The following is a 24,619-nucleotide window of genomic DNA, read 5'->3' as shown; positions in this document are numbered from 1 at the left end:
CCTAAGTATACACACTATTGATAGTATTTAGATTGTCCACTTGAACTTGATGAAGAAGGTCAGAAAATTGTTGTGCCTTAGGATCGATTCTTTTGATTCCCCTGCCCACCCCTTCTTCTCTTCCATGGACTTAACAAGGTTGAAATCTCTGTTGACAACCAAAACCTCATGTAGGTGGAGGTATTTAATAAGGTTGAAATCTCCACCAACAACTCGAAGTGGTTAATATACTACGTCTGCTAGAGACTATAAAATGGAGTTACATGTTAAATATCATTTCTCCTCAATTGCTTTTAATTATAAATAAAAATATCATATTACCTATTAAATTTTAATTATCTACTATGATTTCTAATTGAAAGTAGATTTTCATTATCCATGAGTTCATTAGTTAATCTATGATCATTATCCACGAGTTCATTAGTTAATATATGCACTTGATAGAGTGTCTTGGATAAGCAATTGAAATACTATTTAATTTTATGTTGAATTTAATCATGAAGATATTTAAGTTCTTATGAGGAAAAAACAAAACGAAAACTCTTAGTGTTTTTATGTGCTATTTGTACTATTAATTAATGTATATAAAAAAATAGTTTATATTTAAAAATATAAATTTATTTAAATTATAGATAAATGTTATTAAATTTTAAAAGAAATATATAAATTTTTATAATTATTGTAAATGTGCAAAATAATTTTATTTTAATTAAGGATCTACAAAAGCATTAGAAGGATGAAAGCTTTTAAGATGCAAATTTACTTTGGAGTGTAAAAATTGAAACATGATTTACATCTTAAGAAATTTGATCATTTTCAAGAATATATGTATTTCATTAATTAAATGGCATCTTTGAAGTTATAGATAGATTAAAATCTTAAATTCAAGGATTGAATGCCTTGAAAATCTCCATGGACACTTTTTATAGATTACATTTTGCAATTGCCAACAAATTTTGGTAGTTTTTAGAAAAATAAATTAGAACATATATATATAATAGATTTATGTTTGAGTAGAGATATATATAGATAATGATATTTGTTTTTTTATTTACCCACAAAGTTTTTTTTATTTTTTTTTAAATGATAATCACATTATTCTTTTGAGAGAGACTTTACTTTAAAAAGGAAGCACTCAACTGGAGATTGAGCAAGGAAAATCATGTTATAGAATGCAGTTGGAGCAATTATATATGAGATTATCGTCTTTTCTTGGCGCGCAGTATGGAAAATTCCAGGGATACCATAAACCACGCCACGGAGTAAGTGAGTAAGTTAATCCTCTCAGTAGATTGCCTGCTAACCTTGTTTTTGCTATAAAATTTAAATGAATTGATAGAAATTTGAACCATAGGGATGTTCAAGTTTACCAAAATTGCCTTCTACCAAAATCAGTGACGCCACTGATTTACGGTCTTAGCGGCCGCTGCCACTCGATTTTCCTCCCTGTTTTTGGTTTTTCAAAGCTCTAATTTGGTTGTGTTGAATGCAATTTAAGTAAATACTAACAACTGGAGTTGTATTCATGTCCGTCACTCCTCTTGGCGTTACGACGTGTCAATCTCATAGCATGCAGAAAACTTCTCACTCTCAGTTATTTGTTTCCCTTGGGTTTATATAGAGAAGGTAGTAGCCATCCACAAACTTGGTAGTAACGTACGAAACACGGATGAAGATCAGATAGTGAAGATAATTGTCTTTTCTTGCCGCGCAGTGTGGAAAATTCGAGAGCTCCAGTAAACCACGCCACGGAGTAATCTAAACCCTCTAGAAAATTACTTGCGTACCCTCTTCTTGGCAATTAAATTTACATGAATAGGCAGAAATTTTTAGTAGGGTTCAAAACTTTCCCTTTTTTAATCCCAAACATCCATATAAAGTTTAAACGGCAGACTTTTACCAAAATCAGTAACTTAGAAAGTATGGCAACGTGATTATAAGGTCCGTAATAGCCGCTGCTGCACATGTGTTATTTCGTAATTTGTTTTCGTCAAAGGATGGAATTTGGTTGTATATTGAATTCCTTTTGGCTTTTCAAAGGTCTTATCTGTAATTTGTTTTCGTCCAAGGATAGAATTTACTTGTGTGTATTAAATGCAATTTTAGCAAAGACCAACAACTCGAGTTTACTCGTCTTTTCCTGCGAGGGTCTTATTTTGCCCACCCAACGCTTCATAAAACTGGGATGCTATACGGAGTCCACGTGGATGCTATATTTTCTAGGTGGTTTCAGGTGCCCATGTGATTGCTGTACAGCGGAAGTTTAAGTGGCATATTCAAAGGAGTCGTCTATCCAGGTTGAGGGTAGGTGGAGAAATTGTCTGGACGGTTAAAAGTGGTCTGGACAAAAGAATTTCAAAAAAAATTGTAGATACAGTATTTTAATCGTGTTTTTGATGATGGAAATAGATTCAACACTATAAAAACACCTAAAACACCTAAAATTTTAAAATTTAACAACTAAATATAACCAAAATTTCCATAACTTTCGGAACAATTCCTCTAAATAGTTAAACCACATCGTATTCAAAAGTTTAAAGAGTTATATTCAAAAGCATCATACTCTATTGTTAGGTCTTGGAGAGTTATTAGACATTTTATTATTTAATTGAACAGAATTTGGTTCTATAGCATCATACTCTACTTGCTATATGTTTTGAAAATTTTTTGATATATTCTATTATCTAATTTAACATAATTTAATAGAAATTAGTTAAAATTACAAATTTAATTGTTATTTAAAAAAATGAAACTATGAAAAATTTTATTTCAATTCAACCAAAAACTACAAAAGTTCCAAAAAAATATCGCTTCACAAAATTGCGACTATATTCAAAAGATTTGCCCCTTCAAAAAGTTGTGACTATAGTCAAAAGATTTGGTTTCCAAGATTTCAAAAGTCGGTTATAGAGTGTACATTGGATGATCATGAGGCGTGGTGGAGTCGCATTCCACAAAATAGTGTGGAAATATACTCCATTTGTGTTATAGCTTTCACTTTCATTTCCACTATTTGGTGATGAAGCGGCACATCACTGTTGTAAAAAAAGGAGAGGAGTAAACGGATACGAAATGAAAACTCGCACGAGTAATGGCCAAGACAGTAACGAAGGACTACAATGAAAATAGTTACTACCAGATCTCGCAATTAAAAATAAATAAATAAACATACAAAATACAAAATAATAATACTATAAAATTTAATGGATAGATTTATAATAATATATAGAATTAAAAATAAATAAATAAACCTACAAAATAATAATACTATAAAATTTAATGGATAGATTTATAATAATATATAGAAGGATAGAAAGTTAAAAAAATATAATATATAGATTAGATCACATGAATTGATAATTAAGATTAATTTTTTTTAGTAAATTTATATGAACTCAAATAAATTAGCGCAACAAAAAAAGTCATGCGTGTTAGCGTTAATTTTAATAAATGGAAAAAATAAAACATATATTTCCAGCGAGGGAAATCAATAATGCATCAAATTTCAATTTCGACTTCAATTTGATAAAGTAAAATAAATTTTAATAGTTATAATTATAGAATTCGAAAGGATTTATTATAAAAAAAAATATAAGGTGAAGGTAGGATTTATTATAAAAGGAATTGTAAGATAAGGGATGCCTACAACCCCTGGCTAATAGCTATAAGCAAAGCAGTTCCAAAAAAAAAAAGTAAATCTATCAAAACAGTGCCTAAAAAACAAATCTCCTTTGATAGAGGCTTTTTTGGCATTGGTTTCTCTCAGAAAAATTATGAGTGCATTTTATTTTTTTATTCAATCTTTACAAGATTGAAAATAGATCACAATAATACTTGCAAAAAAATTCTAGAAACAAATCAAGAGGAAAAGTAGTTATTACAAAGGTAGTTATGATAAGATTTGAATTTAAAGGGGGAAAATATTTTTATCGTCTAACATCAAATTAGACAGAGCATAATGAAGTCAGCTAAGACCTATGGGGTTTTTCCTAGAAAAGACCCCTAAAACTCAGGGGAGTTTTTCCCAAAGAAAAATATTAAGTTTTATTAGATTTATAATAATATTAAATTCTCTTACTTTTTTAATAGTAAATTAATTTTATAATTACTTTAGTTTTATATTAAAACAATAACATTAACAATAATATTATTAGTAATCATAATAATGTTGCATTAATAATTCATTATATTAATTATAACAATAACAATATTGCATTATTAATGTAATAGGGATATATACTAAATTTTATATTAACATTAATTTTATTACTAATATTATTAGTAACATTTAATATGTCGTTTTATTAAAAACATAATATAATACAATAATGTTAGTATTAACATTGATATTAAAATTATTATTAATAATAATAATATTACTATAAATATACATATTATAAATAATAATATTTATGTAAATAATATTAAAAATATAATCATGTTAATATTAACATTGATATTAAAATTATTGATAATAATAATATTATTATTATAAATATACATATTATTAATAATAATATTTATGTAAATAATATTAAAAATATAATGGTCATTTATGAACAATTATAGTCATCAATCAAGATATTTATGGTTAGAATGGTAGAATATGGTCAACCAAGGGCAACCAAGGTCAACCATGGTCAACCACATTTACTAACTCAATTGATATACATCTATTAGCCTCATCAACTCTCATAAAACATGCTCAAATTTATCAACCTCATCAACTCTCATCAAACATGCTCAAATTTATCAACCTCATCAACTCTCATCAACCATGGTCAAATCAAATGCTAAAATCAATTTCCAAAATAATTGTGTTAGTAACTATTTTGATGATTATTAAAAATGATGCCTAATCTATATATTTATTTTGGAATAAATTTTTATAATTTTATTTTAATCATTCATAATTATTAAATAAATAAAAATTTAATAACCTAAATAAAATATTTTAGAATATTTTATTTCAAAATTTAAAAATTAATTAACATGTGATATTAATTCAATATATTATAACTATTTACCAATTAAATGGAGTGAAATAAAATTTAATAACAATGGCCTCTTTATTAATAAAAGTTAACAAAAGTTTAACTCCAAAATCTTAATGAACTTTAACATCTAACAACATTCTGATATGATCGGTTGCGACGCTGCGTGGAACTTGCATCTGTGTGCAAACAGCTCAGAAGATAATATGAATGCCATAGTGGAACATTAATTCCAACATCGTAATCAATTATGATCGTCTTAACATCAATCAATCTCAACTGTATCACCATCGATATACTTCATGAAACATGCATGTATGTGAATGCGGCCATATTATTATGATTTTGAATTTGATGACAGAGTGTATAGGGGATTCAATCTGAATTGAATCCCAGCGAAGGCTCGTAATCATTCAATCTCAATTGAATTCCATGCCCTTTCAATTGCATAGGAGTCGTTGTGTGATACTAGCGTATCCTTATTACTATGAAATATGGTACTACGGAGAATAAATATGTTTACCTAACAGCTAGGATGGTATTAGGCGCAGAAGGCGATGTTGTAATTAGTACCAGAAGTGCAAGTGGAGGGGCTAGTATTATCATCTTTGGAATAGCTATAAGCCTGTGGGCACTGCCCCTTGAAGAACTTGGAATACTTGGTAGAAGGGTAGTTGTTGGCGTAGTTTCCCGTGCAGCAGTGTTGAGGAGTATTAAGAGCGGCACAAGCACTGTCGCACCCATCGACCACTTTCAATTTTGTAGGGCAACTCGCAGTTATGTTGCTGCTACAGTCAACTGTTGGGCAGCTACTGTCCGAGGGAGTTATCGAGAGAGGGAGATTAAATCCATCAACGAGATAGATGCCATACGTGTCGCGAATGTTGGCCCCATTCAGAGTATATTCAGCCAGCGTTGTAGGAGGTCGTCCAGCGGCTTGACAGCTGAGCAAGCCACCGCAGTCACCAGTGTTGCAGCTGCCTTCACCAGAGGCGTCGAAAGAGCAGCCCGTTTGTCCCCAAAATTTGCCTGCGCTTGTTTCTGCGGGCACGTCAACACTCCATGATTGGCCCTGCCCCAGCGCTTGACTGCCACCAACGGGAATTCCCGCGGCCCACACAGTGAACAAACACTTATTCTGGATCACAAATTTTCGTAGCTCCAACTCCTCCAGTTGGCAAAGAAAACACATATTTAGTCATCGCTTATTTGTGTAATTCTAATAAAATAAAGTAGATTTGAGAGAGTAACACCTTGGCCTTACCTTGAAGATAAACCGTTAATCCTAAAGATACAGTCGTTGCAATTGAAACCGAAACTGTTATCGTTCTTCCCCCCATTGCTAAGACCAGAAAGCAAGTTAAACACTACTAAAGCACAATGCAATGAACCAACACTACTCCAACACAGAGCAATCAGTTGCAAATGAGCTTGCTCAGTTTTTATCCATGAATAACGCAGGTGAGACACGCGCTATATATATATAGACAAGGTAGCAGCAACCCACAAACATGAACCACATGTAGTAGTGTATGAAACACAGATGAAGTTCAGATAAGATTATAGTCTTTTCATGGCGCGCGGTGGGGAAAATTCCGGAGCTACAGTAAACCAGGACACGGAGTAAGCTAATCCTGTTAAAAAGATTACTTGCGTGCCCTCTTTTGGCCATAAAATTGACATGAAAGGGAAGAACTTCGGAATATAATAGTAGTTTTACTAGGGTTTAAATTTCATATGTAACCAAGATTTTTCCGATTTTGATTCAATCCCAATCATCCATGTAAACTCCTACCAAAATCAGTAACTTAGGTGTGGCCCTTCGATTACTGTCATAGCCACCGCTGCCCACGTGGCTATTTTCGGCTTTCTTTTCGGTTTTTCAAAGGTGTCATCTGTAATTTGTTTTCGTCGAAGGATGCAATTTAGTTGTGCATTGAATGCAATTTTAGTAAAGACCAACAACTCGAGTTTATTCGTCTTTTCCTGCGACGGTCTTATTTTGAGACCCCACCCTTTATAAAACTGGGATGCTACAGGAAGTGTATGTTTCTAGGCATTTTTGACGTGTCCATGTGTTGTGGTACAACGGATGTTGAAGCGGCTATATTAAAAAAACAAAAACAAAAAAATGATTGCGGATAATATTCAAAAGATTTGGTTAACACCATACGCAACCCTTAAAACCCAAGATTTTAAGTCACTTGTTATACTGTAACATTGGATAATTATGCGGCTCTCATGGAAAAAAATGATAATTCCAACCACTGCCATTAATGCAGTAGCTGGCCATCTCTAGAGAATTCAGCAGGTAGTTTTTAGAATTCGGTGGATGCATTGACAAATGGGAAAGCTTCCTGGAGAAGCCACCACCCGACCGACTCCATAAAGATCTCTGATATGTATAAAAACATGTTCAGTCATCAAATGGAAACAAGTTCTTAGTTTTATTCATGTGTTTTGATGTATGATCTCTGATTTGGTATCAGAGCTCAGGAGAGTTGTGCGCAGGAGCTGAGGCTGTGGAAGTATAGTCAAGATTTCCTGAAGTGTCTGGTATATTGGTAAGGCTGTTTTTGTGCTTGTTGGCCGTAAAATTGGTCCGTTTTGTTTACTGGCTGTTGGGAAATCCATTTTGTTTTATGCTTGCTGGTTGTTTTGTGCTTGCAGCCGAGTGTTTTATTTATCGCTGCTAGGAAATATATGGTGCAGTAAGGGTAGAGCAATGACCAGATAGGCGCTATGCACCAGGAGAAGAGCTGTGTGCTCTGGAGAAGGACTGACGGTGTCTCTAGATAGGCATTGATAACATCAGAGACAAAGTACGCTAGATAGCTTATGCTTTAATGTTTGCATTATAGGTTGTGTGGATCTGAATTATGATTTTCTGCTTGGTTGTCTGATCAATTCCTGATAGTTTCATTGTACTGTGACCGATGGTTATACAAGTGTTCATGATTTATGTTTGGGATCAGCAACAGCATGTAGCATCTCTTCCTATGGTATGCAACTAGTTAGTAGTAATCAATTGCCAATAGGGCGGTGACATATTATTTATGTGACTATTTGTAATGTCGATTATGACTTGGGTTGCTTTTTGGTAGTATTTGTATGTGGCTGGAAAGCTGCTCAACAGCTGCCTTGCTTCACTGAAAGGATTTGAGGATAACACCTGTCTTGTTAATATTAATGGAAAAGACTTGGATTTGCTTAGTCGACATTAACTGTTTTTTATTGGTATAAACCTCGGTGTTGGGGAAAGTGTTGTGATTATTTAATTTGTGTTCCAAAAAAAAAAGAATAAGGAAAGAGGGTTGTTATTATTAAGGAAATTAATTATTGAAATTGTGAAAAAAATTGTATCTTGGTGGAAAAGGATTTATAAGCTTATTGACAATGGCTAATATATTGGCAGAGTCTATTTATCTGAATATAACAAGTTAGAGGGTGAAAATTATGCGAATTGGAAGTTTAAGTTGCAGACTTTGATGGAAGGCAACAATACATGGGCAATTGTGTCTAGAGCTGAAGTTAAGCCAATGTCCCCTCAAGCCACAGATGTTGCAATTCAGGATTGGGAGTGACAGGAAAACAAAGCAAAGGTGCTTTTGCAGGTGACGGTTAAGGACAACATTATTCCACACATTAGAGAGTGCAGAACATCCAAGGAGACATGGGACACTCTCAAAAATTTGTATGAGATGAAGACTACAAATCGAATATTATATTTAAAAAGTAAGCTTCTTTCAATTAAGATGGAAGAAAATGAAAGTGTTAGTGATTTCATTTCTAGAATTAAAGATCTAAAGGATAAATTAGGTGACATTGGTGAATCAGTATCTAGTACAGACTTGGTTACTATGACATTAAGTGGAATGCTTGATGAATATCAAATGTTTATAACTGGTCTTTCAGCTAGAGAGAAGGCTCCTACTTTTGATGAGTTCGCAGGCATACTTATGCAGGAAGAAGAGCAGAGAAGAAGCATTAAACAAAAATCTCCTAATTTAGATTTGGCATTGATGGCCAAAGGGAAAAAGTCCTTCAAAGGAAAACAGTGGGAGAAAAATAAAGGCAAAAAGCCACAGGTAAAATCATTTCAAGGTACCCCTTTACCGAGGACAAATGCCAAATCAAGTAGAGATGATGTGTGTTATTACTGTGGAAAACCTGGTCATTTTGCTAAGAATTTCATAAAAAGGAGATCTGATCAATTTAAACAAAGAAAGCATTCACGAAATTATGTTGATAGAGATGAAGCAATTAGTCAAGATGTTAGCAATCTTAAATTGTTTGTGTCCAATGCTGCTTTATCAGTAGAAACTAATGATGATAATGCTTGGTTTATAGATTCTGGTGCATCAATCCATATGTCATGCAAAAGAGATTGGTTTGATACTTATCATGAAATCAATAATGGTGGACACATCTATTTAGGAGATAATAGATTACATGAAATTAAAGGATATGGTAATATAAGTGTTATGATGCCTAATGGACAAGAAAAACAAATTCAAAATGTGGTGTATGTTCCTGGATTAAAGAAGAACTTAATTTCAGTCTCTACTATCACAGATCAACATTTAAAAGTTGAATTTGTGAAATCACATTGTCTGGTAAAGGATGTGCAGGACAACTACAAAGTTGTTGCAAAAGGAATAAGAGTTGGAGGCTTATCCAAGTTGGATGTAATGAAGAATGGGCATCAAGCATTGGCATCAACAGGCATGTCAACTATAGAACATTGGCATCAAAGGTATGGACACTTAAATCATAATGACCTAATGTTACTACAAAAGAAATTGATGGTAGAAGGTCTTCCAATTATTAAGGGAGAACACTTTGAATGTGAAGGTTGTGCACCAAGAAAACAACATAGGGAAGAATTTCCTGTGTATGAAAATAGAAGAAAACGTGAAATACTTGAACTAGTGCATACTAATGTATGTGGTCCAATGCAAACTAAGTCACTTGGTGGAGCATATTACTTCCTTATATTTATTGATGATAGCACTAGATACACCTGGGTGTACTTTATAAAAAAAAAAAAGTGACGTGTTTGAATACTTTAAAGCATTCAAGAGTATGGTTGAAAAGCAAACAAGAAAGAACATTAAAATTCTTCGATCAGATAAAGGTGGTGAATACACTTCAGGAGTTTTTATCAAATATTGCAAACAAAATGGAATTATGCAACAATTTACAGTGCCACATACACCTCAACAAAATGGAGTATCTAAGAGAAAGAATAGAACATTAGTTGAATGTGCTCGAAGTATGATAAAAAGTAAAGGACTTGCTAATAATTTTTGGGCTGAAGCCATTAATACAGTTGTATATCTTAAAAACACAAGCCCTTCTAAGTATCTTAAGCACAAAACACCATTTGAAGCATTGTATGGTTTTAAACCTAAAGTTAGTCATTTAAGGATATTTGGATGCAAGGCCTTTGCTCATATTCCTAAAGAGGATAGAAGAAAGTTAGATACCAAAGCCATCAAATGTATTTTTATTGGATATTGCACTAATCAAAAAGCATATAAAATGTATGATCCAAGTACTCACAAGGTCTTTGCAAGTAGAGATGTTATATTTCATGAGCATATAGATAAACAAGTAAAAGAAGATGAACATAATACATGGCAGTCTTCTTATGAAAACTTTAAGGAAGAAGAAGAAGTTGTGGAATCAACCCAAGAACTAGAACACATGGACATTCCAAAAGACACATCAAGGGATCAAAGTCCACAAAGAAGTGATGAAGGCACTCCACAGAGAAGAAAAGGAGAAGGTACTCCACAAAGTAATGAACCTCTAAGAAGGTCAACACGACAGATTCAAGCCCCCATCAGGTATAAAGATTATGCTTTAATGTCTCAAGTAATGATTGTTTTTTGAGCCCTTAAATTATGAACAAGCCAAAAATCATAAAGAATGGATGGAAGCTATGAAAGAAGAATATGACTCTATAATGAAAAATGAAACTTGGGAATTAACAGAATTACCTGAAAATAAAGTCCCTATAGGATCAAAATGGTTGTACAAGACAAAATTTAATGCATATGGTAGCATAGACAAGTATAAGGCAAGATTGGTTGCAAAAGGTTATTCACAAAAAGAAGGTATATATTATGAAGATACTTTTGCTTCGGTTGCAAAAATGAATACACTCAGAATAATGATAGCATTGGCAACTAAATATGATTAGAAGCTACATCAATTAGATGTAAAGTCAGCTTTTCTAAATGGTTACTTAAAATAAGAGATTTATCTTGTTCAACCAGAAGTATTTGTAAAGAAAGGACAAGAACATCTTGTATGCAAGTTAAAAAAGGCCTTATATGGACTAAAACAGGCTCCTAGATATTGGTATGAGAAAATTGACAAATTCTTCTTTCAGCAAGGATTTAAAAGGAGTAAAAATGATCCTAATTTGTATGTCAAAACAGACAGAAATGGGGATATAGTATTACTTTCTATATATGTTGATGATCTAATAATAACAGGGAGTGCTGATAAATTAATTACAGATATAAAAATGAAGTTATCATAGGAATTCGAGATGAAGGATCTTGGTGAGATGCATTATTGTCTAGGTCTTGAAGTATGGAGAAATGATGGAAGAACCTTAATCACACAAAGCAAATATACAAATGAAGTACTAAAGAGATTTCATATGAATGGATGTAAAGCAGTGAGTACTCCATTGGAACAAAATATCAAATTAAGAAGTGATGATGGAAGAAAAGAGGTGAATGGAACATTATATCGACAATTAGTGGGAAGTCTGAATTATCTCACTACCACCAGACCAGACATTTCTTATTCAGTGAGCATACTTAGTCAATTCATGGCTAAGCCTCATGAAATCCATTGGGTAGCTGCAAAAAGGGTCCTTCAATATTTAAAGGGAACTATCAATTTTGGTATTGAATATACTAATGCTTGTAATGTTGAATTGACAGGTCATTCTGATTCTGACTGGGTTGGAAATCCAGATGACAAGAAATCCACCACTGGATACGTCTTCAACATAGGATCGGGAGCTATATCATGGAGCAATAAGAAACAGGCAACAGTTTCCTTGTCATCAACTGAAGCAGAATATAAAGCATTATGTAGTGGCACCTGTGAGGCTATATGGATCAAAAGAATACTTGAAGATGTTGGTGAAGGTCAACAAGAACCTACAGTGATCAGATGTGACAATCAAAGCACCATCAAACTGGGGAACAATCCTGTATATCATGCAAGGTCAAAGCATATAGACACACAATATCATTTTGTAAGAGAAAAGGTCCAATCAAAAGAAATTTCTCTAATGTACTGTAATACAAATGAGAATGTAGCTGACATATTCCCTAAGCCTCTTGGGAAGGCAAAATTTGAGTTTTGTAGAAGTAAGTTATGTGTTGTAGAAAATCAAGATTATATTGTAAGCCTAGCTGAGACTTAGACTAGCAGGCATGACAATTAAGAGTATGTTTACAGTGTATTGTATATTTGTTATATGGTTGGAATTAAGGGGGAGTGTTGGAAAACAATGATAATTCCAACCACTGCCATTAATGCAGTAGCTAGCCATCTCTAGAGAATTCAACAGGTAGTTTCTAGAATTCGGCGGATGCATTGACAAATGGGCAAGCTTCTTGGAGAAGCCACCGCCCCACCGACTCCAGAAAGATCTCTGATATGTATAAATACCTGTTCAGTCATCAAATGGAAACAAGTTCTAAGTTTTGTTCATGTGTTTTGATGTATGATCTCTGATTCCACCACGACGCAACACACATGTTCATCTGTATGAGAGGCTCCATTATTATGTATGTTGGCTCGGGAGGAGAATTTAGAAGGTACTTCGGTTATGTTAAGAGGGAAAGCGGAATTTATTTTACAGTTGGAAGTTTAAGCTATGAATTTTAGGAGGAGGGAGCATTGTAAAAAGTAACGGGAACTATGGGTGCTTGTTTGGGTGTTGGCTCTGTAGGCATGCATAGTGGAAGACCGTCTCGCAGTTGATTGGAATGAGTTTGGCACTTAGACAAGTATATGGTATCCTCGAAAGATCCCGACAATTTGGTTCTTAGCTTAGCGTATGGTTGGAATACTCGGCACCCTTGCCCAATTCCGAATTGTTGGTTCACGTTGGTCTTGGTCTTCTCTTCAGGGACTGAGAAGGTAACCTTGGGTCATTGTGGTCATTGTTTCTTCTGGTCTAGGTGGTCTTTATTTTGTCCCTCGAGCAATCTCTGGGAGCTCTGCGAAGGGGACTCCTTTGAATTATGGATTTTATGCCTGCAAATCTTAAAAGATCATCATTGTGTCTTTGTTCTTAGTTTGAGTCCTCGGTTTCACAAGTCTGGCTCTTGTTGGTGCCCTAGTTTTGGCACGCCCTTTAGTTGCCACCCACATCTGTTTCTCGACCAAGAGGTCATTCGTCTCTCCTTTAAGTGCTTTCATTCGTTTGAATTGTTGTGGGTTTTCTCCTGGACACCTTGGTGGTAGAATTTTGCATTTGTGGGCTTCAGTGATGTGTCTTTTCTGGAAAGTCGTTTAGTTTCAAGGTAGTGCCTCTTAGCGTGTTTCAGAACCTACCTTGGTATGGTTTCTGTCATACTCAGGACTAGCAAGTCTTATTGTACTTTAGGTGTTTGTTCTTACTTCTATTCTGGAAGGAGTTTTAAGGGGTGCTCCAAGAGCCGAATGGTCAGTTCCTCTGCATTGAAAGCAATGCCATGCCAAATAGGGAGGCCTCATCGTGGCCGTGGCCATAGCTTCAATGCAGGGTGTCTAGCCCATAGCCACAACACTTCTTCTGAAAATTCTACAAGCTGTAATGTGAGGGCAAAGTGGCTCACACTTCGGACTGCTCTCCTCACTGTATAGTTGCTCCAGCCTCCTTGGATTCCATAGGAGAGAAACTAAGAGGTATCTAGGTCAATATGGACATCATTCGCAATCACAAGTATGAAAACCACAATGAATTGGTTGCATATATGAATTATATACAATTCAGACATAACAAGATATTAAACAATTGGATAGTCTCCAACTGAGTCATCACCTAACGAATGACCACCTTCAATCTGGAAGCTTAGGTGGAACATATTGATTTCCATATGCATGAACATACCGGTTATTTTGCAACTCCCACTATACTCACTCCCCATCCCCTCCTTGATATGTTGTTGTTAGTTTTTGTGATCTTTTTGTTTCCTTTAAGCAATGTATGACTTCTATACCTAGAAGAAATAATGCATATAAAAACTTATATGTGGCATCCTCCAACCCATATCTAGCAAATCTGGTCAAAATGTGGAAAAAAATAATTGTTAAAACATCTTTTGTAATTTTTGTTTTTATAAAAATCTAATTAAAAACAATTGACTGCAAAAAAACAAAAAACAAAAACCATTGAATCATCGTGAAGTATGAGGGATCTAATTAAAAAGACTTGACTGCGAAAAAAACACAAAAAACAAAAACCATTCAATCATCGTGAAGTACGAGGGGTCACCTTTGACACAATATCTGGAAATATATTCCATTAATATCAGCTTTCACTTTCTGAGTAAAATGAATGGGGATGAAAAATAGGACAACCTCAACATACATTTCCACGATTTCGCGATGAGGCGGCACATTGAATTTATAAGCGTTCACTATGGAAAAGAAAAGAAAGGAGTAAATGGGTACGAAATGAAAACTCGCACATGAATAATGCCGAAGACAAAATAGTTACTACGATATCTCGCAATTACCGGAAGGTTTCACAATTAAGCCAAAGGGAATAAATCATATATATGTAGAAAAACAATAATATTATAAAATTTAATGAATATATTTATAATAACATATGGTCTAGATTAAATCAAAAGAATTAAGAATAAAGATTAACCTTGGTTATAATTAAATTAAATTAATTGAATGGAGAAGAAGAATTTTTTAATTAAAATTAAAATTTATATAAAATTAATTTGTTTCTTAATATATAGAAAAACAAAAGTAATAATTATATATATAATGTGTTTTATAAAATCATATATTCGAATTAGATAGAGAAGTGAATACAGGAAAGAAATGATATTATTTTTTTAATATTTTATTAAAATTAAAATATTTTACATAAAATTATTTATTAAATAAAATCATATTATTTAAAATATAAAATAATAATTATTGTAAATTTTAAAAAGGTAAATACAATTATAGTTTAGAAAAAAAATAACTATTTTTTTATTTATAAAATAATTGAATATTATTTATTTATAAAACATATAATTTAATAATAATTTTAATTATAAAAACATAATTTAATAATAAATTTAATAATTTTAAAATTTTAAAGTTAATTTAAACATATAATATCACAACCTTATAAAAAAACAAAATTATTATAAATTTAATCTATTCTCATATAATAATAAAAAAAAAATTATTTATTTTCTATTGGAATTGGGTATTTTAATCATTTTATTAATTTTTTTTTTATTATATGATCTAAAATAAAAGATTTCAAATACATTTTAGTTATTACTATTTTATTAATGAATAAAATTAAAAATAATAACCTTCTTGCTATCTAAATAAAAATCTTAAAATAATATCTTCCTTACACATATAAATCAAGTATTTAAATCATATTTAAAACATTTTTTACCATACTTATTTAAAGTATTAAAACTTTACCATGATTTTCATTTATCACCGAAAATCAGAGAAAAATAAAAACATATATAAGAATTAGAAAAAATTTAAATTTAACGTAATTAAAAAAAAAAAAAAAAACAAACAAAACGTGTGTGATGTTAACTAAAACGTGTGCCTCTTAACTTGAAGCATGAGCTACAATTTAAATAGTGTCATGACGGTTGAACTTTTGCAACCATAGTTGTAATGCTCCCTAAAAATTATTTAGGTTTATTTTTAATGTAATTATAATAGCAAGTGGTTTTAATGTAAAAAGATGGTGGGAGGTTTTATATATATTAAATGAAATTTCAAGATTTATGTTTTAATTTTTATATATTAAGTTGAATTTTTAAAGTAAAAAAGTAAAAAATAAAATTTTTATATATATTAAATATATATTTTAATGTTTAAGAGTATGTGTGTCTTTTTAAGAAGTTAGAAGTTCAAAACCGAGGACTAGAATATGTATGTCTTCATAGACATAGTTTAAAATTATATAATAATATTAATACATATAATTGTTATAATGTAACATGACAATGTATAATACTATAAATCATGGTAAAACATAATGGCTTATTCTTTAGTAAAAGGTGTAATATATTAGGTTGTTTTGATTTCACCATATCTTTTAGGTTTTTAGTGTTTTGATATATAAGTTGGTTTTATAAAAAAAATAGGCTTTTTTTATTATTAGATTTTATTATAATAGGTCTTGGATAGATGGTGATCGGTTGCTCTGTTTAGGCACTCCTTGATATGAAGTCACTTGTTCAATTCCCCGCCAGATATATGATTTATTCAATTTATAATAACATAATAATAATATTAGTAGTAATTATAATAATGTTGCATTAATACTTTATTACATTAATTATAACAATAACAATATTTCATTATTAATGTAATAAGGATATGTATTAAACTTTATATTAATATTAATTTTATTAGTAACATTTAATATGTTGTGTTATTAAAAATATAATATAATACAATAATGTTAGTATGAGCATTGATATTAAAATTATTAAGAATAATCATATTATTATTACAAATATACATATTATTAATAATAATATTTATGTAAATAATATTTAAAAAATATAATTGTCATTCATGAACAACTATGACCATCAATCAAGATCTCTATGGTTAGAATGGTTGAATATGGTCAACCAAGGGAAACCATGATAAACATGGTTAGAATGGTCAACCATGGCCAACCATAATGGTCAACCAAGATCAACCACATTCACTAATGTCAACCATAATGGTCATCCATAATCAACCATGGTCAACCATGGACAACAGTAATGGTGAGCCAAGATCAACCATGGTCAACGACATTTACTAACGCAATTGATATACATCGATCAATCTCATCCACTCTCATCAATCATGGTCAAACATGGTCAATGAATCAACCCCACACATGTCAGTTGTAACTAGCACAACTACATTTACTAATGTGGTTTATATACACCATGGTTGACCAATATTGGGTATAACAATGTCACCTTGTCACCCTTTGTAGAGACTGTTTAAATAGTTGACTATGACAAACTTGGTTAGCCCTTTGTTTACTGTATTTGACAATAGTCAACCTTGTTCACTCAAAGTCATCCTTCAACATGACTCAACCTTATTCAATTATAGTCAACCATGGTTGACCAAAGTCATTCATCATCAACCTTAGTCAACTATGGTCACCCTTGGTCAGTCACAATCAAGATTTAAATGTGTTTAATAATAGCAATATTAGTATTTATAAAGTTAACTACTAATAATAATATTTTTATGTTGGAATATACATAAATTTATCCAATGTAGACATGTGACCATTATCAAACATGGTCAGCCATGGTCAACCATGATTAACCAACCAAATTTACTAATGTCAACCATAATTATCATCCATAATCAACCATGGTCAACAAAGATCAATCATGGTGTAACAACCCCTAGTTGATTTCCATGTAAATAAAATAAAACCATGGTCATGGGACACATATTCCAAGGTGAGTGGTGAGAAAAACACTATAGTGGGCATAGCTGCTTGTTTATTTGACTTAGAAAACTTAAAATTTAATAATCATGACCTCTTTATTAATAAAAGTTAAGAAAAGTTTTGTTGGAGTCACTATTGCTGTTACACCAAAACCTACAAGTGTTATTGAACAGACACATCGCTAGTGTTAAGCACATGCCACTAAACACACGGGGAGCGTTGAATCATCCTTCTACACCGCCATTAATGGGGAGCCAACAATCTCCCCCCAACGAGAGCCCAATGTGTTTCAAACTCGAGACCTCTGGCTCTGCTATTCTGCTGTTTCTGACTCAGTAATCTTGTTGTTTCTCCATTTGTCTGTCTCTGTGAATTATTCTCTGCTATTGCCATCTAAGTCATATAAATCTGTTGTGTGTTATGTATGCTCCGGTCTAACAAGTTTAACTCTAAAATCTCATGGCCCTTTTATTGATATACATCCATCAACCATATCAACTCTCATCAACCATGATCAAATCAAATGCTAAAATCAATTTCTAAAATAATTATGTTAGTAACTATTTTAATGATTATTAAAAATGATGCCTAATTTATATGTTTATTTTGGAATAAGTTTTTATAATTTTAATTTAATTATTAATAATTATTAAATAGATAAAAATTTAATAACACCTTGACCTTACCTTGAAGATAGACCATTAATCCTAAAGCTACAGTCACTGCAATTGAAACGAAACTGTTATCGTTCTTCCCCATTGCTAAGACTAGAAAGCAAGTTAAACACTACCAAAGCACAATACAATGAACCAACACTACTCCAACACAGCGCAATCAATTGCAAATGAGCTTGCTTGGCTTTTATGCACGGATAGCAAATGAGCTTGCTCAGTTTTTATGCATGAGTAACGCAGGTGAGACACGCGCTATATATATAGACAAGGTAGCAGCGACCCACAAACATGAACCACGTGTAGTAGCGTATGAAACATGGATGAAGTTCAGATAAGATTATAGTCTTTTCATGGCGCGCGGTGCGGAAAATTCTAGAGCTACATAAACCAGGACACGGAGTAAGCTAATCCTGTTAAAAAGATTACTTGCATGCCCTCTTTTGGCCATAAAATTGACATGAATGGGCAGAACTTCGGAATATAATAGTAGTTTTACTAGGGTTTAAATTTCGTATGTAACCAAGATTTTTCCAATTTTGATTCAATCCCAATCATCCATGTAAACTCCTACCAAAATCAGTAACTTAGGTGTGGCCACTCGATTAATTTGTTTTCCTCGAAGGATACAATTTTGTTGTGCATTGAATGCAATTTTTGTAAAGACCAACAACTCCACTTTACTCGTCTTTTCCTGCGACGGTCGTATTTTGCCGGCCCCACGCTTCATAAAACTAGGATGCTACAGGGAGTGTATGTTTCTAGGCGTTTTTTACATGTCCATGTGATAGTTGTACAGCGGATGTTGAAGTGCCTATATTAAAAAAACAAAACAAAAAGATGGTTGTGGATAATATTCAAAAGATTTAGTTACTACCATACGCAACCCTTAAAACCCAAGATTTTAAAAGTGTAACATTGGATCATTCTGCTCAAGATGGGGTGGACAAACGTTAAATTGGCGGTTCTCGGGGTTATACCTCTCCACCACGCAGCACGCAAAGATGAGAGGCTCCATTATTATGTACTATCAGGAGAATCTAAAAGGTACTTTGGTTATGTTAGGAGGGAAGGTGGAATTTATTTTATTGTCGGAAGTTAAAGCGATGAATTTTGGGATGGGAGCAGGGATTAAATTTGATGCCTGTATATTTGTTTTTTGTTTTTTTACACGTTAAATATTATTGGTTTTTAAATCTACACGTCATGGTTGACTGGCCAATAATTTTTGAAAATATCATATTAACGAGCGTATTCAAAATTGACTAGTTTTATGTATATATATATATATACACTGCATACTGCAGTGACGGTATGACAGTATTCGGGTGAGAATCATCCCACCTTGGTACAAAGAAACGAGAGAAACTGGAGGTTGGAGCCTGGAGATATTAATGGCACGCCGCATGGATGATGAGGGTGGTAATGCGGAATGGTTTTGTCAGCGAATAAAAATTAATTTTGAATATTTGTTTGGTACGAATCACGATTTCCAAATCCAAAAAAATCTATTACTTCACAACTTTGAAATCCAAATAGATCTTCTTCTTTTTCTATTACTTCACAAATTTGAAATCCAAATAGATCTTCTTCGCACGAAACTTTGCCTAGTGAAATATGCCGTGAAATATGGTTTGCGCTGTAATTTTTCTTGAAACTCCAAGTTATATGCGTGTTACAATGATAACCTTAATAACGACCAAAGAAATGGCCATTTGAGTATGTATCCTTAGTTATCATTGAAATTAACTTTAGTTGTTTTGAATTGTCAATTGTATGGCTAATTCTTCAAGTTTGTTTCAGGGTAAAGGATTCATAGAAATCCAAATCATTGGTTAATTCTTGAAGTTTGTTGCAGAGTAAAGGATTCAGAGAAATAAAAATCATTTCTTCAGCGCAAGAATTCTTATCATTTGAAAGCACAGTCTATGATAATTGCATTCAAATCCATATAATTACCTTAATACCCAATTCAGGCTCTGCACAGAGGACCTGCTGGCACCTTATAGAGAAGTGGCACCTTACGGAGAAGCCCTACAGAAAATAAGAAGTAATTCGAGGTTGCAAAAACAAAGAAACTATGTCGGCATGAGAGCAAGTCGCAAATTATGTAATATTAATAGCTCGAGTTTCTCGTTTCCTTGTATCTGCATCATTTGCAAGTTGTACGGTCCTGACCCCAGGCTCCCAGCTAGTAGCTACCGCCCTACCAGTTATGTTCACAGCCTCCAAACTCCAGTTCAAGTTCCAAATTCTAGCCATTTTAGCCATCACAGTTTGAGAAAAGATTGCAGACCACTCACACAGTTTGAGAACAAGAATTTGTTTGGTTATCCTCCAATTCAAGTTCCAAATTCTAGCCATTTTAGCCATCACAGTTTGAGAAAAGATTGCAGACCACTCGCACAATTTGAGAACAAGAATCTGTTCGGTTGTCCTTAAGCTTTTTGCCGGTAGATTTCGTGCCACAGGTAAGTAGTTTCTGCCCACGATTCTTTTGTGTTTTTGTCCGAAAATTCTTTTGAGTTTTTCTCTAAAAAAATTGAATTAGTAACTCCATTGAATATATTTACATTCTTGATCAAACATGATTTTAATATATGAACATAATCTTCTTGTGCTTGTTCTAGCGAGACTTTTTCTCTATTCACATGGATTATTAAAAGAAAAAATTACAATTGTAACAAATGAAAGACTATTGATTAGAAGTAAAAATCAATTTATAAAATTCAATTTATATTTAGGACTACCCAGTACCATGTCTTTGCCACAAGGGCTCTAGCCTCTACAGTACCATCTCAAAACCCAAACCCTCTAAAAACCCAAAACAAAACAACCCACTAAATAAATGGTAAACCTATATACGCAACGGCCATTTACAAACATTTTCCATTCAGTTAACCTGAGATTTCAATGGCCCTAACTTCAAGTTTATGCTATTGTGTTTTAACAATTACCTCTTCTAGTGAAACTATCCAAAATTTAGTTTGTGTACATGTTGATATTGAATGTAATTTGTGAACATTTACATAGTTCATACACATTATTTTTTTGGTTTGAAACTTATTTCAGAGCTATTTTTCTTGTAATGGGATTGACATCCAAGTGACTTAAACGGAAAACATGGTATGTGTGCTTCAATTTCTGTTATGTGAATTTTTTTTGTCTAATTTTAGTTGAACAATATTTACATTCACTATTTTCATGTGAGAGTAAATATGAATATATATATATATTTTTGTTATTTTTTAGAAATAAAAAAATTACAGAGATGTAGATACATATTTTCCATTTATTTTCTCACTATTTCCATCTTAAAGAAAAAAAGGCTAAACATTTTAACTATCTGGAAAAATCACAGAAATATCATCAACAAGTCTCAAATGAAAGTGTAGCAATGACACTTGAGTTGATTGGTACAACACAACATGGAAATTTTGCAAAATACAATTTGCAGAAATTAAATGAAACTTGTACAAATAAATATTACAAGTCATGTGATGGGCAATTTAAAAGTAAAACCGTCATAAAAATATTCTTTGACAAGTAGGGGCACCCGTCAAATTTAAACCCTGGAGGGGAGCATCGCAGAAAGTGAGATGGGAACCATGGGTGCTTGTTTGGGTGTTGGTTTTATAGGCATACACAGTGGAAAACCAGTTTTCAATAGATTGGAATTTGGCTGTGAGACAAGTATATGGCACCCTCGAAAGATCTCGAGCGGCGATTTGGTTCTTGGCTTAGCATTTGGTTGGAATACCTGGCACCCTCACACAATTCCAAATTGTTGGTTCACGTTGGTCTTCTCTTCACGCATCGAGAAGGTAACCCTGGCTCATTGTTTCTTCTGGTCTAGGTGGTATGTCTTCTGTCCCTCGAGCAATCTCTGGGAGCTCTGCGAAGGGGACTCCTTTGAATTATGGAGTTTATGCCTGCGAGTCTTAAAAGATCATCATTGTGTCTTTGTTCTTAGTTTGAGTCCTCAGTTTCACAAGTCTAGCTCTTGTTGGTGCCCTAGTTTTGGCACGCTTTTAGTTGCCACCCACGTCTGTTATTCAACCAAGAGGTCGTCCATTTCTCCTTTAAGTCTTTTCATTCATTTGAATTGTTGTTGTTCTGGGGTCGGTGTTTCGTGGGTTTGCTCTCAGGCCACCTCGGTGGTAGAATTTTGCATTTGTGGGTTTGTGGGCTTCAATGTCTTTTCTAGGAAGTTGTTTGGTTTTAGGGCAATCCCTCTCAGCCTGTTTCAAAACCTACCCTGGTGTGGTTTCTGTCATACTATACTCAGGACTAGCAGGTTTTAGTTTTATTGTACTTCAGGGGTTTGTTCTTACTTCTATTCTCGAAGGAGTTTTAAGGTGTGCTCCAAGACCCTGACGGCCAGTTCCTCATCTTTGAAAGCAATGCCACGCCAAAGAGGGAGGCCTCATGGTGGGGGAGGCCATCACTTCAATGCAGGTTTTCTAGCTCATAGCCACAATGCTTCTTCTAAAAATTCTGCAAGCTTGGAACATGAGGGTGAAGTGGCTCACACTTCAGACAGACCACTCTCCTCGCTGTATAGTTGCTCCAGCCTTCATGGATTCCATCGTAGAGCAACTAAGAGGTATCCAGGTCAATATGGAAATCATTCACAATGACAGGTATGAAGACCACAACAAATTGGTTGCATATATGAATGATATACAATTCAGCGAGAACTAGATATTGGAACAGTTGGATAGTCTCTAATAGAGCCATCACCGAATGAATGACCACCTCTATAATCTGGAAGCCTGGGTGGAACATATTGATTTCCATATGCATGAACATATAGGTTATTTTGCAGCTCCACCTGTACTCCGTCCCCATCCCCTCCTTAATATATTGTTAGTTTTTGTGATCTTTTTGTCTCCCTTAAACAATGTATGGCTTCTAAGCCTGGAGAAAATAATGCATATAAGAACTTATCTGTGACATCCTCCAACCCCATATCCAACTAACTAATTAAAATGAGGAAAAAATTAAAAATTAAAACATCTTTTATAATCTTTATTTTTTATGAAAATCTAATTAAAAAACTTAACGGTTAAAGAAAAACAAAAAAACAACATTGAATTACCTTTGACACAACCTTTGACACAATATCGTGGAAATATATTCCATTAATATCAGCTTTCACTTTCTAAGTAAAATGAATGGGGATGAAAAAAAGAACAACCTCAACATACATTTCCACGATTTCGCGAGGACGCTGCACATTGAATTTATATTTTGGAATAGTCGATTGCATCATTATCAACGTTCACTATCGCAAAGAAAAGAGAGGAGTAAATGGGTACGAAATGAAAACTCGGACATGAATAATGCGCAAGACAAAATAGTTACTACGAGATCTCGCAATTACCGGAAGGTTTCACGATTAAGCCAAAGGGAATAAATCATATATATATGTAGAAAAACAAAAATAATAATATTATAAAACTTAATGAATATATTTATTATAATATACTTAATATAAGATTTTATAAATTAAAATTAAAATTTATATAACATAAATATATACATAGTAGGTTTTACAAAATCATATATTCGAATTAGTCAGACAAGTGAATACATAAAAGAAATGATGTTGATTTTTTAATATTTTATTAAAATTAAAATATTTTACATAAAATTATTTATTAAATAAAATTATTATTATTATAAATTTTAGAAAGGTAAATAAAATTATAGTTAAAAAAAAATTAAAACAATTATATTTTCAATATATAAAGTAATTGAATATTATCTAATGATAAAAGATATAATTTAATAATAAATTTTATAATTTAAAAAATTTAAAATTTAATTTAAATATATAATTTCACAATTTTATAAAAGAAAACAAAATTATTATAAATTTAATTTATTTTTATATATGAAAAAAAAGAAAAACAACCTTTTTTTAGTTTAAAATTAACAAAACATTAATTTTTAGTTACTTTTTATTGAAATAATATATTTTAATCATTTTACTAATTAATTTTTTTGTCATGTGATTTAAAATGAAAGATGTTAATATATTTTCATTATTATTACTTTATCAATGAATAAAATTGAAAATAATAATTTTCTTATATTTCTAAATCAAGAGTTTAAATTTGAAAATGATATCTTCCTTACATATATAAATCAGATATTTAAACCATCTTTAAAATATTTTTATTATTTTTTTACCCAATTAAAATTAAAATTTTATGGTGCTTTTATTTATCACCATGTATGAGGATAAA

General features: G+C 32.5%; 1 protein-coding gene across 1 annotated transcript; it reads right to left on the bottom strand.

Moving 5' to 3' along the window:
• Positions 1 to 5,326: 5,326 nt before the first annotated feature.
• On the bottom strand, positions 5,327 to 6,430 carry LOC149217382 (pathogenesis-related 5 protein Cup a 3-like). Its single transcript, XM_089391353.1, has 2 exons — positions 6,248 to 6,430; positions 5,327 to 6,159 (listed from the first exon to the last, which is right to left on the bottom strand). Exons 1-2 carry the CDS (start codon positions 6,332 to 6,334, stop codon positions 5,536 to 5,538), a joined length of 711 nt encoding a protein of 236 aa, XP_089247479.1. The 5' UTR covers positions 6,335 to 6,430; the 3' UTR covers positions 5,327 to 5,535.
• Positions 6,431 to 24,619: the final 18,189 nt, after the last annotated feature.

Source organism: Pinus tabuliformis, chromosome 1_1 (assembly GCF_031772625.1).
Source record: "Pinus tabuliformis cultivar Carrire ecotype Pingquan chromosome 1_1, CPIR1, whole genome shotgun sequence".
Taxonomy (NCBI): Eukaryota; Viridiplantae; Streptophyta; class Pinopsida; order Pinales; family Pinaceae; genus Pinus; species Pinus tabuliformis.
The sequence above is the reverse complement of the archived record's forward strand: the minus strand, read 5'-3'. Positions and strand labels throughout refer to the sequence as shown.